At 55.5% G+C, this 16,569-nt stretch overlaps 1 protein-coding gene across 1 annotated transcript; it reads right to left on the bottom strand.

Annotated features, from left to right (window-relative positions):
- Window positions 1-5,434: 5,434 nt before the first annotated feature.
- SP9 (Sp9 transcription factor) lies at window positions 5,435-7,545 on the bottom strand (the record flags this gene model as incomplete). Its single annotated transcript, XM_082312456.1, has 2 exons — window positions 5,435-6,790; window positions 7,525-7,545. 2 exons carry the CDS (start codon window positions 7,543-7,545, stop codon window positions 5,435-5,437), a joined length of 1,377 nt encoding a protein of 458 aa, XP_082168582.1.
- Between the last annotated feature and the right edge of the window lie 9,024 nt (window positions 7,546-16,569).

The following is a 16,569-nucleotide window of genomic DNA, read 5'->3' on the forward strand; positions in this document are numbered from 1 at the left end:
CGGGTCACAACCCGGCTGGCAGGAGAAGGGCGAGGGCCGCCGGGGCGGTGTTTCCGCGGCTTTCCCCGCACAGGCCGCCGGGCCCCGCTGAGAGCCCTCCGGGCCTGACGGGCCGAGCAGCGCCCCGGCCCCCCGCCGGGGCCGCCCCCGCCGCCGCGGGCCCTCCGCGCGGCTGCTCGGCGGCAGCGCGCGCCGGGGCCCTGTAGGAGGTGCTGTCGGCTCACGGATGACGGTGAGCGCGGCTCTTTTTATTCTTTTTTTTTTTTTTTTTCTTTTTTCCTTAAAAGACGCGGAACAGGGTTAACCCTCCGCCGCCGCACGGCGGGGCTGCGCGGCCGGGGAGCGCGGCGCCGTGAGGTGGCTCCCTCAGCCGGGCGGGGAGGGACGGGGCGCGGCGGCCCAGCCCCCGCCGGGGCCGGGAGCCGGGGCTGCCCGAGGCCGGAGCCGGAGAAGTTCGAGCCGAGGGAGGGCCGGCGGCTCTAGCGGCCCCTCTGCCGCCGCACGGCCCCGGCCGGGGCCGGGGCCGGGGCTGGGGCGGGGGCTCGGCCCCGCGCTGAGGGCGGCGGCGGGGCAGGGAGGGCTCCCGCTCCCGCCCCCGCCGAGCGGCCCCGGGGCGGCCGGGCTTCGCCTGGAGGTGGGCGGCGGAGAGCCTCCGCCCTGGGGCCGGGGGCCTCCCGGGCCGCCCTTCGGCTCTGCCGCCCCCCGGGACCGATCGCTTAAAATTAATGCTGAAGCGTAAATCATTACTGTTCCGAAAGTAAACAAACAGGTGACTTCCAGATCAGGTTCCTGCTTGGATCGTTACAATAAATATCCCTGAAGGAAGCTCTCTATTTATGTTGTCATTGATTAATTCTCGCTACCTCATTTGATTTCGATTTAGAACGATTTGATTCTAATTTAATTAGCATGTAATTTGGATGTACATAATTACTGTAATTATGACATTCAGGTAAGGCAGCTTTAGGCTGAAAGGCAATTTCAAATTTTCTAGCAGCCTACTTTGTACCAGGGAACGGACAAGGACTTCGCGCCCTGCCATCCAAGTAGCAATTAGCACATCTCGGAAACAGGCACTGCCGCGGGTTTGTGTTACAACAGCGGCGCGAAGGCGGCGGCGGTGCCTCGCCCGGTGCCCGCCGGCGGCTGCCCGCCGGGAGCCGCGCCCGGCGCCCCGGACGGCGGCAGGTGCGGTGCGGGGCCGGCCCAGGGAGCGGGGCGGTGGGCGGGGAGCCGTGACCCACCCCCGGCGGGGTGCCGGCATTAATCGGTGCGGCCCACCCGCCCCGGCAGGTGACGGCCCCGGAGGAGCTGCAGAGGCGACCGGCCGCCCCGCCGCGCCCCCGCCGCGCCGCCGTCTCCGCCCCTCCTCTCCCCTCAGGTGGGTGCGCGCCGCCGCCGCGGGCCCGTCTCCCGCAGAAGTTCGCCCCAGCCCGCCCGCCCGCTCCCGGGGGCCCGGCCCCGCCGCTCCCGCCCCTCTCCCGCCGCCGCTCCCGCGGCCTCCCCGCGCCCCCGCCGCCGGCCCCTCGCCGCGGCCCGGCCCGCTCCGCTCCGCGCCGAGGCCCCCGCGGCGGGCTCCGGCCGCGCCCCCGAGCCCGCCGCCCGCCGCCGGGCCGCGGGCGCGCCTCTAGGTGGCGCCCGGGAGCCGCCGTGCGGCCGCGGGCTGGGGCCGCGCCAGCCGCGGTCGCAAATCCCCGCTGTCGGGCTCGCTCTCTTTTTTTTTTCTTTTTTTTTTTCTTTTAAATGTGTTAAGAATGTTATTCCTTGAGGAAATTTGTAGCTAAATTATTCTCACTTAAAATAAACACTTAGTGCACCAATTACCCAAAGGGGCGGGCTTTCTGTTAGGTTCCCTCCATCTGCCTTTTGGAAGGGTGGGCGAGGATCCTGGCGCACAGATAATGGCTGCAAATAAATTACAGCTCCCGCAGATAAAGTTTCCGTTTGAATTGAAAGACGCAATTAAGAAACTGTCCGGGCACGGGATCGGGTGTTTATGTATTATCTCATTAGAACAAAAACATTAATGCTACCTTTTAAGTGTAAAACGAGCCGTCAGGGCTGCGATTCGCCGCGGGGGGCAGGGGACGCGCTTGCCGCGAAGCGGGGCCTCGGCGGTCGAACGACGCGGGCCGAATCCCGGCGTTTGTGCCTTCTCCCGTCGGCTGGCGGTCGCCGTCGCCGGCTGGTTTTCAGCCGCGGTTTAGGGGGCTGGAGGAGCCGGCGCGAAGCCGGTGTCGGCGGGGCGTGGGAGTGGGAAGCGATTGCTCGAGCGAGCGGTGAAGCGGAGCTGGGCTCAGCGCAGGGGCGAGCCCCGGGCGAGCGGGGCCGAGGCGGCGGGGACCGGCTCCCCCTCCGCCTCCCCCTCGCCTCCCTCCCCGCCGGAGCCCGGGAGGGCAGCTCGCTCTTCCCCGGTGCTTTCCTGCTCTCGGGTTAGCGTCTTCCCCCCGAAGAGGTGCTGCTGAACTACGGATTCAAAAAGTGAAATCAGATTTATTTTTTCGGTTCTCACGCCGCCTGTTCTTTAGTTTTTCTTTGTGTAAAAGTTCCCCAGACCATATAATTATCGCCAACATGTACGAAAGAATGGTGTCATTTATTTTTAAAAAGGTGACATGCTTTCTATTTTCCTGGTTAAACGAACCGGCTCTGCGGCCCAGAGCTGCTCCCTTCTTCGTTTCTGGGGAGTCTGTAAGTGATGGACGTTTTCTGACCCGAAGGGGCAAAGGCAATGCAAAGAGGTCCTTGATCACTGAGCTGAGAATTGTAACCCCGGCCTGGCAGAAACTGGACCTGGATGGTTTCCTTTGATGTGTTTTATTATAAATCGAAAACAAAGCTGACTCCTGCCCAGCACCCCGCGCGGGTGCATTCCTCCGCAACCCCACCGCCCCCCGGCAGGGAGGGGAGCCGCCGCCCCGGCCCCCTGGTTATGTTACCCCGTCCCCCTCGCCCGCTCCCCTCGCCCGCCCTCCCCTGCCCTGCCCTGCCCTGCCCGCCGGGAAACCTGCCGGCACCCAGCCGCCGGCGGGGCGGGCGGACAGGGACCTCGCCGGGATGCTTTCGGCCGGAGAGATCCCGGGGCGGCGGCCGGGGAGGGTGCCGCCGGCAGCCCGATGCGCGGTGCGCCGCCCGGGAGGCGCCGCGGCCCCGGCCGGGAAGGGGCCGCCGGGCTCCCGCCGGGCTCCCGGGGCAGCGGCAGCGGCAGCGGCAGGGGCAGGGGCGGTGTCGGCGCTGCCCGCTCGCTTTTGTGCAACAGTGGCGCGGAGGAGGTGGGACGCGGTTATTAGTATTCACGGCAGATGTATTTTCTTTAACGCAACGTCTTTATTCCTGTTGGTGGCCGACAGCAGAATCCGTTTCCCGATGTTATTTGCATTCCCTGTTTTATGGAGGATTAAAATATTTGTATTCCTCCAATCTGTACCGGGCAGACTAAATTAACTTTTTTTTTTTTTCCTCCTTCCCCCCCCCCCCCTTTTTTTTTTTAATAACACAATTATCTCATTTAACAATTTGCCTTTAAAAAAATACTGTGGCTGTTAGGTTGGTGGTCAGGAGACAAAGGGAGTGAAAATAATTTTCATTTCAATAATTGCCTTCTGGTCAATTTAACTGTGCCTTATTTTGAAAGAGCCTGTCTAAATGAGATTCCTGTCCCAAATGTGTTCCCAGGCCTTAGCCCAGCCTTTAATTATTCCTGAGTTTTTTTTCTTCAGAATAAGACGCTGCACTGAGTAATCACAAAGAAGTCAGAGAGCATCCTTGAACCTTTTCAATAGCAGAGCCACTGATATTCAAATAACATGCAAGGACCATTTGACTGCATGGGGACATAAGCATTTCCAATTCACTATTTGCATAGATCAACTGTCTTTGAAAAGGAAAGGAGCAGTTGTCTTCCATAACATTAAAAAGCCTAGTTATCAAATCAAGTGCTTAGTTTGGGGCTTTTAAAACGTTTACATTTTATCTCAGGTTGCCCTTTACCGTTTGACATGCAAATTTGGTGCAGTTAATTTGGACAATTAAAAGGATCTTCAAGGGAGCTTTGTCACCGAGAATATTCGGAGTTTTCCCCGTGGACCAGCTGAGATAAAGTTGGCCAGAACAAATGATGTCTAGGAGATTAATTAGATATTTGATAAGACATGAATCCCTAATAAGGGAATACAAGGCACAGGGGGCTGCTGTGTGCTCTAAGTCAAAATTAATAACATTTAACAAGATTTTCATTTAGGCATGAAATGTCTTTTCCGGAGTATTGACTCTAGCGATTTATTCCCCCGAGATCACCTCCCAACCTAGGCAGCCTTGTGGCGCTGAAGGCTTTTTAAATTAAATAAATAGTTCCTCAGCACGGTTTGGTTTCTCTCGATTTTGGGGCCGGTTTCACCAACGGCGCTTAGGGCTCGGCGTGGGTCCTGGCCCGCGTAGCGGGGCTCGGACTTGGTTTAAATTTGTTTTTTAAAAAAAAAAAAAAAAAAGAAAAAGAAATGTAAACCAAAACTAAGGGGGTTTGAAAAGAGCGACGGGAGCGCTTCGGCGCGCCTGGCTGGGGGCCGGTTCCTTCCCCTCCCGGCTATCGACGCCGGCCGTGGTTTTAATCACGGTCACTGGAAGGGGGACAGGGAGGGGTGCGAGGGCTCCCGCTAAAAACCTGACCCCTGCGAGGGCTGGCGGGGGGAAGGAGGGGGCACGAAGAAGAACAAACCCGGGAGTATATTGTTCAGAGTCCTTTAATAATACCAAAATGAAAATATGTCAAGATTTTTTTTCCATACAGATAAACGCATTTAATTTCTTTAAGAGACCTTAACTTACGTGTGTTTGAGTGAAATGTTAACTCAACATTTTAAATATCTTTTACATATATACTGACTTCCACAAAGTGCATCAGAAATTTAAAATAAAAATAAAATAAAAAAGAACCAAAACCCCAAAACCTCCCTGAATTTCAGGAATTCACCAATTTAAAAAAAAAAAAAAAAAAAAAAAGGAAATCCCCAACCCCCCTATCAGATCAACATTTACAAGAAAAATAAGCGAACACGATCTGGTTTTCTTTTTTTTTTTTTCTTTTTCTTTTTCGAACCCTATTTATACAGATGTTTATGAGACACAGAGGAACCGCCTGGGACTTGCAGTTGGATTTCTCACCTTAAGCCTCTCTCAGGATGCTTTCCTTTCCTTCCAACAGAAAGAGAAGAGGAAAAGGAAACGGAAGAAAGTGTCACTCGGTACCTACGGGACGGGGGGGCCGCCCCGCTCCGGCCCCGCCATCCGCCCGCCCCCGCCGCGGCCCCGGGCGCCGTCGGCGGCGGGCGTCCCTCCGGCCGGCGCGGAGCAGAGCGGAGCGGAGCAGAGTCCGGGCGGCTCCCGGGGCGCCCCGGGCGGGGCTGGGCGGCGGGGCCGGGGCCGGGCGGCGCTGCCCCTAGGAGTCGCCGGGCCCCCCGGTAGGTTCCTTGCCCGGTCCGCGGGCGGCGGCGCCCACCCCCTCGTGCAGGATGAGGTCGGGGGACTCGGAGCGCGGCGTCTCCAGGTTGCTGGCGTCCGTGTCGCTGTCGCTGCCCTTTTTGCCCCCGCCGCCCCCGTTGTGCGTTTTGATGTGTTTGCTCAGGTGGTCGCTGCGCATGAAGCGCTTGTTGCAGACGGGGCAGGCGAAGCGCTTCTCGCCCGTGTGAGTCCGCAGGTGCCGCTGCAGCTCGTCGGAGCGGGTGAAGCGCTTCCCGCAGAAGAGCCAGTTGCAGACGAAGGGCCGCTCGCCCGTGTGCCAGCGCAGGTGCGCCTTCAGGTGCGAGGTCTTGCCGTAGACCTTGCCGCAGCCGGGGATGTGGCAGCTGTGCAGCCCCTTGCGCCGCAGGCTGGCCCCCGCCGGCCCCAGCCGCTCGGCCTCCTGGCAGTTGGGGCAGTCGCAGGTGGCGCGGCCCGAGTAGCGGCGGGCGGAGCGGGCCGAGCCGCCCCCGGCGGCGGCGGCGGCGGCGCCCGAGATCATGGCGCTGGCCGCCGCCACCGCCGCGCTGGAGTCCGTGTAGGAGGGCAGGACGGGCTTGAAGCCCTCCTGGGTGAGCAGGTGCTGGCTGGTGGAGAGCAGGTGCGAGGCGGCCGTGGAGCCCAGGCCGGTGGAGCTGAAGGCGGAGTGGGTGAGGGAGCTGAAGTCGGGGTTGTAGGTGCCCAGCTGGGAGTGGAGCGAGGCCTGGGGGGCGCCCGAGTGCAGCGAGCTCTGCAGCCCCCCCGCCGGGTTCTGCACCTCCAGCCAGGAGCCCGGGTTGGTGTGCACGTCCCACCAGGAGGAGGCCGCCCCGTTGGCCACCTCGCCCGCCGAGAGCGTGGAGTGGAAGCCCGACTTGTACCAGGACTCGTAGGGGTGCGCCATGCCCACCCGCGGGTAGAGGCTCTCGGCCGCCGAGCTGTGCACTTTGGAGATGAAGGCCGACTGCCCGCCGGGCTCCTGCGGGGACACGCCCGCCGCCGCCGCCGAGTTGGAGAAGAGGCCGCCGTAGTCGCTGCTGAAGGCCGACGAGGTGGGCGAGGTGGAGGCCAGGCAGAAGGCGCTGTTGGCCGTGCCCGTGCCGCTGGCCAGTCCGCTGGAGCCCCTGCTCGTGGCCACCGTGAAGCCCGAGAGGCTGGAGCCCAGGTTGCAGCTGGAGGTGGAGCGTTTCCAGGGGTGGAAGCCCCCTTTGGCGAAGGCGCTGGACTCGGGCAGGGTGGTCAGGGGGCTGGTGTTGCCGATCTTGTTGCAGGTGGCGGCCAGCATGGCCAGGGGAGTCGTTCCAAACCTCGGCTCTTCCTGCGGGAAGAGACAAAGCCGGCCCGTCAGCCTCACCCCCGCCGCCTCGCCGGGCTCCCGCGGGGGCGCGGGTGGAACGGCGCCGCGGCGGAAAAGTTTGCTCCCATTTTGGAGGAAGGGCTCCAGCCCTGCCCCGCTCGGCACAACTCGTTTTCCGCCGGGGACCGGCCTCGGCGCCCGAGGGATTTACATCGGAAGCGGATCCCGGCGGGGACGAGCGACACGCGTGTTCCCCGAGGGCGGCTGGGGACGCCCCGCGCAGCGCCGGGCTGCAGGAGCCCGCCGCCGGGAAACCCAAAATCCCGTGGGAACGGACTGCGGCGGCTCCTCGAGCCACCGTGCAGGAGCGGCGGAGCAAAACCCGAGGCGGCAGGGAGGCAGGCGGGGTGCGGAGCCTCCCGGCCGGCGCCACCCGCGAAGCCGAGTTAGCGGCAGCCTTTGGAAATTTACCGCAGCACTTCGAGTTTGAAAAGGGAAAAAAAAAAATATTAGAAAGCAAAACAAAGCGCGAGCAGCCCGACTCGTCTGCGGCCGAGCGAGTTTTCAGACTAAACTCTTTGCGAACGCCCCGACGGGAAACCCGCGGCGAAGTCCCCCGAGGCGGGCCGGGATCGCCTGCCGCCCGCGGGTCAGCGCGGTTTGCGCGGGGGGCAGCCGCAGCCCGCCGCGGCGGCGGCGGCGGCAGCAGCAACAGTTTTCCCGGCGGGCGGCGGAGCCGCACGGTGCCGACTTACCCCGAGGATAGACGTAGCCATAGCACGTCCCTGGGCTGGGCGGCGGGGCGGAGGGGGACGGCGCTCGGCGTGCGCCCCGCGCTGCCCGGCGGCGCTGAGGACACTCCGGCTCGGCGGGGCTAAACTCTGCCTAAGTGCGGGCAGCGCCCGCTTTGAAGTACCGCTGGCGGCGGCGCTCGCCCAATGAGGGCGCGGGCGGAGCGGGCCGGAGCGGCCCGGCAGCCAATCAGGCTGCGCGGAGGTGCCGGCGCCGGGGCGCGGGGCGCGTGCCAGTCAGCGCGCGGGGAGAAAACTCCCCGCGCCGGACTGCGGCGGTTGCGCCGCAATTAACTCCCGGCCCCGGGCGCCCGCCGCGCCGCGCCTCCCGCCGGGGGCCGCCGGCGGCCGGGGGGGCGCTGCCCCGGCACCGGCCGGCGGCGGGGGGGGGCCGCAGAGGGCAGGAGCCGAGCGCGGGGGTCGGCCCCGGCGGAGGGCCGGTGTCACGGCCGCCGCCGCCTGCAAACCGCGCGGGAGGTGTTAGATCCCCCGCTGCTCGCTCCGTCACCTGCGGCCCTCGCGCCCAGCAAACGGCTCCCGCGTCGCCTTTATTCAGCAGGCCCTTTGCTGCTTCTGCAGGCCGCCGGGCAGCTGTCCGCGCTGGATACAAATAACCTAGCAGCGCCTAATGACATCTTACGAAAACACGTTAATTTTTTGGTTTTGCTTTGCTAACTGGTAGAAGCGATTCCGGGCACAACGTATTTCTCACTTTCTTTGCCGAAGGAACGGAGGAGGCTCGTTAGTTACATAAAGCGCCAAAAACCGCAAAGGCAGGGAACCGACAGGCATCCCTTTGCTCCCGTACCGGGGCGGGCGGGGGGACGGGGGGCGTATGACATCCTGTCGCTTAAGAGAGAGGATTTTATTTTAGAGAGCAATCCCCGGCAAAACACTTTGAAAGTCAAATTGGCAGCCCGCAGCACGTTTTTCAAGCCTCATATACCCCCGTGGAAACGGTGCTGCTAATGGCAGAAGGCTTGCTCCCTGCTAGCAGTGCTGGGGCGCTGCTGGAACGAGCCTCCCCAGCACTTGCCTGTGGCCTCTGCACTGTGCACACTCCACACGCCCAGTGAGCGACAGAGACTTTACCTGCTCTCTGCATGTGCGAAATGTAAGTCCAAACCTCGGCTCCTCAACGTCTTGCAAGCTAGTCCCTTTCATTTGTAATTACTGGAGGCTGCTTAAGTAATTGCCTAGAACTTGCCCGTACTGCGTCCGCGGAAGCTCAATAGGCGTGCAACTTTTCACCGTTGCGATCGTCTCGGTAAGGCGGGGAAGAGGAGCTTTTCCCTCAGCTTCTGCCGGCCCCAGCGCAGCCGGGTACAGTTCTGAACCAGAAACAGGAGTGCGTTCAGGCAACGCCGGGGGCTTGCTCTGCATTTGAGTCAACATTTCCTTCTCCTCCGTGCCGCCTCAGCCATCCAGTGTAAAACCTCCTAGCAGATGCAAAATAGGCATCGCTAAGGAGCAAGATGGAGAACCCGCCAATTTGAGAGGATTTCGCTTTTCTTTACTTGTTTTGAGCTTTTTTTTTTTTTTTTCTTCCGTGCTTAAATAAGGCGGGCATTGCGTTTTGCTGGGCATTGTGTTATGCAATCTGCAGGACGCCTGCCACGCTAGGGAAGGATGTCCCTGGAGATGGGCTTTTATTTAACCGTCTAAGGCTATTTTCAAAGGGCGCTCGCCTTTTTGTCGCCGCGTACTAGGCAGCGTCGGGGCAGTAGGAGGAAACGCTGTTCTGCGCGTAATTCCTTGCCCGTGGCCTGGCGGGCAGCGCGGGGTGCGGGAGCGCCCCGCCAGCCCTGCCTCGGCAGGCTCTGCCTGCAGCACGTCGGCAGCGGCGGCTGTACCCAGGGGGGCTGTAGCGCTCGACGGGTGGAGGCGATTGAGAGGCGGTGGCGGGGGGAGCGACATAAACCCCGCGGGCGAGGCGAGGAGTCCGACAGGGGCACCCGGGAGCAATCGCCCAACAGGTGACTCCTTCCCTCCTTCCTTCCTTCCTCCTTCCTTCCTTCCCTCCTTCCTTCCTTCCTTCCCTCCTTCCTTCCTCCGGGGGGACCCCGCTCCTTCCCAGGAGCCTGCCGAGGGGGTCGTCAAGTGGCAGCGAGGTCCAGCCCCGGGCGGCGGGGGGAGAGGGTCCTTCCCCTCTCCTCGGGGAAAGTCATAAATAAAATAAGCTGGAAGGCAGCTGGCGAGCGTGACGTTTGGAAACGCTGCCTCCGCAGCAGCGAGTGAAGGCATCCGCTGCCCGCCGGCGCTCCCGCAGGACCGGGGGCTCGCGCGGCGCCGGGAGGCGGGCGGGCGGCTCCGCGCCCCTCTCCGCGCCCCCTTCGTGAGCGGAAAAGTCGCGGAAAGCGGCGGGAGCGCGGCGGGAGCGCGGCGGGCGGCGGCGGGGCTGCGCCGGCGGCGGCGGCGGCGGCGGCGGCGGGGGCGAGGCTGCGCCAGGCTCGAGGGGGTCAAGGGCTCCCTGGCAGATTTCTTCGTACTCCAAAAATCGAGTTTTTAAACAAAGATCAATGTGTTATGCTAAAGTGTTGAGCTGACTGTTAAAACATTTGGGGGGATAATGACAACGTAACAAAGGCCTGGTTTGGAGTGAATCATCACCCTTTTAAAAGTTAAAGCAATTTTCAGGAGAATAGCTTTCAGCAAATGCTTTACATTATTCAAAACGGCCAAATAATGCTCTATTATAGCGCCTGAATGCTGCCAGTCAGCCCATAAGTGCAATTTGTGCAAAGGCTCGGTGCCTTATCTCCACTTCTTTATAAAGAGGTGAATATAAAACAATTTCTTCCAAACCCAGACAGAGAGCACGAAAATTGCTTCCCTTTCTGCAATCAGGGCAATTTAACTGGAGTGCAATTAGCACTATTAAATGTCGATTCTGCATAAACAAATCTGACTAAGAAGCGAAAGTGGGGTGAGAACCTCATATAAACTGAAACTGATTTTTTAAAATTATGTATCCGGGTCCTTTACAATTGATCCGTGACGTTTTCGTCTCGGAATATATTTACATCATAAATACATTACCGTTAAATCAACAGAAATCTTAAAAAAAAAAAAAAAATCTCAATGTGAATACTAATAAAGAAGAATAGCCTAATGAAATGCAACAGTTCCCTTCCTTTGAACAGTATTGTTTCCCGTCTTCCCTTCACGCGTGGCTTTTGATCTGTGCAACTACTTCAGTTGCTGTCTTTAGGAGGTAAAGCTGGGAAACAATTCGTTCATTAAAGCTGATTGGGAGGCTCCTGGGTTCATATTCAAGAGCGTCAGATGAAATGGCTCTTCTCTTCAAACAGGGCTCTGGGAAAGAGCTGCCAAATATTTTCCAAATAAATCGACTGAACAGCAGTTAAATGTAAGGTTGCTGTACAATTGCCCCTGAGTCCTAGGAGGGGCACGGAGTTTTGCACGTGGATGTTACGGGTGGGGAAGGGGCAAACCCTTCCAAGTTCAAGAGAAGCAGCCTCATTTTCTGCCAAACAGAAGGGACGTGGGCAGGGAGCAGGCAAACTGCTCAGCGCCGAGACAAACAATTGCGTCCTGCCAGATTTGTTTGGGGGTTTTTTGGTTTTATTTTTTTGTAGCAACGGGACTCCCGTGCGATCGCCCCCCCCGCGCCCCCCCCCCCCCCCAATTGCACTTTTCATTTACGTGATCTAGAAACCACCACTGATTATCAGGGCAACGCAGAGGGGGAGCTGGTGATAAATTAATAACTTCAGTTAAGAAAAGGCTTCCCCACTATTCTGCCCAAGAGTAGATATTAAAAGGGGGAAGGATATATAGAGATGGTGTTTAAATACAGACCCTGGAGCCTGTTGAGTCCACTGAATTCTTTCTGCTGTAGAGTTTTTCATTCGTGGGTACAGATCAAGTGCGGCTTTTGATTAGAGGGAAATCTTTTATACTTAATAAAAAGGGAATGAGCACTGGGATCACACCGATCATGGAAATTAAATGAAAATTATGGCACTCTCCAACAATTTCTGCTTGAGCTTTCAAGCGATGTTTGTTGCACGATGCACTCCCCCCTCCGCCTGCCCCCTGCACGCACAGCCCCGAGGTGGGGCACCGGACCGGGCTTTCGTCTTTCCCCCGGTCTTTAAGGGGACACTATTTGGGGGTAACAGGGCGAACCCGTATTACCCTGCCTTTAAGAAATCTGCACGCCGGTTTTAGGGAGCCTCTCGTCTACCGAGCGCAGGCAAAATCGGGTGTGGGGCACTCATTCCCTTCCGCCAAATGTGTTGGGACCATGTCTTTGGAAGCTCCCTTGTTCTGATTGTCTCCGCCGAAGACACGTTAACAATTCAAGGGAAGACTGGTGTCAGAGGAAGGAAGGTGACTGCCGACTGTATGATGATTTTAATTACTACAATTATTGGAAGATTATTCAACAGCATCGTAGATTTGTTTTCTGCCTTGGTAGGAAAGTCTGAGGAACATTGTATGAGGAAGAGCGTGCGAGGCTTTTCTCTCCTGGCTCACATGCCTTCCAGTGCTGCTGAGAGATGGGTTAGACACGAGCAGCTCAGGCTGCAGCAGGTTTGAAATTCAGCCAGTGCTAGCGTTCATAAAGCTTTCTTAAAATGAAGGTGTTTCTAAATAGAAGGAGTTTAATTAGTAAACGCTTGGACCCACGTTTATAGAGCGTAAAACCACCTTTTCACACAAGTCTATTAAAGAAGCTCTGATGACTTGGTAATTAGGGCTGCGTTTTAAGCGGAGGAGCAGCGGCCACAAGCGTGAGCTTGGCAATGCTCCGGCAGCAGTGTGTGTGTGTGTCCGTCCGTCCGTCCGTCCCGGCGGGTCCCTGCCCGCCCGGCTCCCCGGCGGCCCGGGCTTCCCCGGCCGGGGCCAAGGCGAGCGGCGGCGGCGGCGGCGCCCTGCGGGGGGAGCGGGGAGCCGGCGCCCGCCTCGCCGGAGCATCCTCACCGCAGAGGAGTCCCGTCCCCACGTTCCTCCTGCCATCCCCATTCTCCTGCTGTCCTGGCTTTTTCTACCGCATTTTCTAAGCCAGGCGTGACTCAGAACGTTGGTTGTGATGAAGCAAGCTGTCTGTCTGCAGATAGAGATATGTGGGAGCGGAACAGGCAGGATGATTGACGTTACAAAGTTCTCTTCGGTCCACAATGACCAATAAATCCTCCCGCAGGTTTCGCCCGTTAATGAATTGCTGGTTTGGAAGAGGAAAATACGCTGGACCCCCCCATTCGTATGTCCTCCTCTCCCCCCTCCCCCTGTCCTGGGATTAGGGCGAGGAAAGACTGGGAACCGTTCATTGTGCTCCTTCTGTGTTCTGTAATTACTGGAGCTCAGGCTTAAGGTGAATTTCTGCTCAGATCATGAACCATTTCACGTTCAAATGCAAGCTTGCAGTACTTTTCTAGTGGCAATTAGGAGCCTATTACAAGCCATTAGATTGATCAATGTACCTTAAACAATGTGAATGATTTATATGGCAAAGAAAAAAACCTTCTTACATCCATTGTACCGTTCCAGCCACCAACCTGGCCCTGTGTCTCCATTCATCACAGCCTTAAACGACAAAAGCGATTTATTTAGAAAACTTACATGCAAAGAAACAGGCTCAATTCCTTCGTCTGGAAGGGTATCCGAGCTTTATCTGTCTTTATTGTCAAGAGATGTAGGCTGGAAGAATTCAGGCACATGGGGGGAGGAGGGGAGGGGTGGATTTGCTGGTTTCCAAACGGATTAATTCACCTTGTACCTGAAAGAAAGAAACAAAGAGATTCCTGACTGCTTCCTAAACAAGCCCCTAATCTGCTGTGCATATGCAAGGCAAGGAGGAAAGCAGTGGCTTACACGTGTGTTTAACAAAGTGTTTGGGCAGCTTTTTGTAGCCTTTTAATGACATCGGGGACACAGAGCCACGAGCCCTGGAAGTTCCAAGGCAGCGATGGAGCGGAGGGCGGGCTGGGACGTGCTAGGTGGTGGAGGAAGGGGGACGCGCCGCCTTCTTCACCGTGGATAATTATTCTAACCACTCTACAACGAAGAAATTACAAAATACCAGCTGCTATCAAAGCCAGAGCAGCCGCCCTGTAGGCCTTGGGTCTGTCTGTATTTGTCTCCTTTCAGAAGACCCAGGGAGCCTCTCACGCCTGGGAAATTCCTCCCGGCTCCTGGCAAGCGAGGGGCTGGGAGAAGCTGGTGGCTTTGCGCCTGCCAACGATTTGTTAGGGGTACAGAGATTCAGGTCGCAAGGAATAGGACCACCCTTTGCCATTCATTCAATGGACGGCCTCTGTTTCTCGCATTTTGCTTACCTTTTTGCTAGCCTTATTCACCTTACTACTTAGCACTGCAAAACTACTGTCTTCTCTATAGCTACAAAGTGACTGAATGAAGCTCTGGCTTGGTGTTAAACAGTTCTGACATGTTCCGAATTAAAACTGCTGAGAAAAAAACCCACTCATGCGAACTAACTAAGCCGTTCTTTAAAACAGGACTTTGATGGGACCAGGGTAACTGGTGACAGTATCTGTTAGCAAAAAAAACCCAAAACATTTGTAAGTCTTAGTTCAGCTGGAAATTTATTTTGAGCTATCACGTGAGGGAGAATGTTATTAATTTAAGATCCCAATTATCATCTGTGTTTCAGTAACAGTCTGGTCTACTATTTTCTACATTCTGGTCTCTGGAAATCGCTTATCACGTCATTTTCTGCGAGGAGGTAAGCACGCAGCGCATCAATATCGGTACAAAGAAAAGAAACAAGGGATGGGTGTCAAGTCCTATCAAGAGATACGACCCTTTCGTTACAAAGTGCAGATAGGACCACTTCAGAATCTGATTTCCAAGTTGTCCATATGGGATTGAGACTATTCACTTACTTCTCTAGTTGTCAGCTGCTTGCTTTCTTGATAAAAAGGGATTACTAAAACGCAATGTCTACCATGTAAACCGAACGATAGATGCAATAGGAATAAGAGCTGTCCTCCCCCTTCCCTACAGGAGATCCTGTAACGAGAGGAGGAGTGTTTCTATTGAGTCTGTCACATACTAAACCCAGTTCTTCCCTTTCTTATAGACCCTACGCCATCAAGAGCTTAGCCCATAGAATCAGCAGTGTGTCCTGCTTACCTTAAACTTGTTCTTTCTCATAGAGGAGACGTGAAAGAAGAATAAAGGATCTGGGGGCCTCTTTCAAAGGTTTTGTAGAGATTGCGCATTTAGTCACATTGTGCTTTAAAGTCTTTTTCCTTTTCCAGAGCTTTGTATTTGTCACTTTGCCGAGGAGAATTGCTGGGCCAGCCTTCTCAGGACAGGTTCTGGCCTTCCTCTACTTTAAGTACCTCTACAAAAACTGTCTACTTGAAGGGCTTTCTGCGAGCCTTAACCTACACATGTATACCCTCTTGTACAAAAGCAGCCTGTGCTCCCTAACATGCTGCTTCAGGCACTTACATTCCATCTGGGTTGCATTGCCCTTTAATTATCAGCCTTCTCATTGTGATCAAGTGAACTTTTACTAATCTCCACGTTTATTGTTAAGGTAAATAGATGCTGCTTTTAATCAATACGGAGGGCCACACCAATGCAGTGCGAAGTAACTTAAGTCAACTGTAAAGAGTTCAATGTGTGTATAATTACAGAGGACGTCAACTATTCACTCCAGTCTAATTCAGTGTCTCTTTAGAGACAGACCTCTTCCTTTTCCCTGGTCCCACTCTCACCTCCTTTGCTCCCCCGGCCCCGCACAGCCGGCAAGAGGAGTACAGCGGAGGCCAAGCATGCAGCAGCCCTGCTGAACTTCAGGCTGCTTAGCGGATTGAAACTGCCAGGTGAATATAAGCGCGCGGGTACAATATAACACCTTCTTCCAACAAAAAAGATTGATTGCATCTTGGCCTTGGTATTAAATGTGCTATTATCAGAAGAAGCTGAAATAATGCATACAGTCGCTTTAAAAGAAAGCAGGTTTCCTTTGTGAACATATCTATTATTTCAATAGTACTTCAGAACTATTTCAATAGTGGCCAGGTTGTTGCTTACTAAAATACATTTGAATTGAATACATATATATCAAGGTTTTTTCTTAATTTTAGTTTGAATTATTCCTGAAGTTCTCATTAAATTTACCATTTGTAAAGGACAGATTAAATGAAAATGGCTTTTAGAAAAATAGAGCTGGAAATTATTTTGGCCTTTCTGACCTGGAAGAGGTGGTAATTTGCAGCAGCACTAGATACTGGACATGTCTGACATTTTAGGTATTCCCTCACAGATTCAGACCTTTGTACAGATGAACTCCGTCTGGGACAACCCAGCAGTCAACTTTTTGTTGCCTTAATGTAAATGAGAAGACTATAGCTGTCTTAAGCGATCTAGGCAGACAACACCAATGGAAAATGAAACTCGGGCAAGGGCAGTGCTAAGAAAAGGATGTCTATTATCCACAATAATGCTCCTAACATTTTCTAAACAGCTATTACCTATGTCTGTCTGTAATTGTCCTTGTTACAGTAACGGTGCAATCTTTCTTTCAGAACACTTACAGAAATCCCTCTCCACTGACTTTTCCAAATGTAAACAACCTATACAGCTTTTTCTAATGTAAAACAAATGTGGTAAGTAGGTCCCACATTAAAGAATCACTTTGACTGGAATGTCTGAAATGCTCAAGGGACTTTTGGGTGGGTTAGAAAATGCCGCCATTTGCAGTCAGTTTCCAAACACAGTCCCATATATACATATGAGTGTCAGCAGGGCCTATATAGCACATCATTGCTGCTGAATTTGGATGGTCGCAGAGAACAGATAGCTCACTTTCTCCTTTGCAAAGTGATGCAAAATAAGCTGTTGTGGATTTTTGCTATCTAATATTTCACGTGGCTTTTGTTGCACACGAACATGACTAATTTTCAATGTTGACACTAACAAACGTTTGTTTATTTAGAAAACAACATGACTACAAAATTCCCAGTTACAGCAAAACAACTAGAAGCCAACATCTATATGGCCCCACCC

The sequence above is a fragment of the Platalea leucorodia genome (assembly GCF_965183815.1).
Source record: "Platalea leucorodia genome assembly, chromosome: 5".
Classification (NCBI taxonomy): Eukaryota; Metazoa; Chordata; class Aves; order Pelecaniformes; family Threskiornithidae; genus Platalea; species Platalea leucorodia.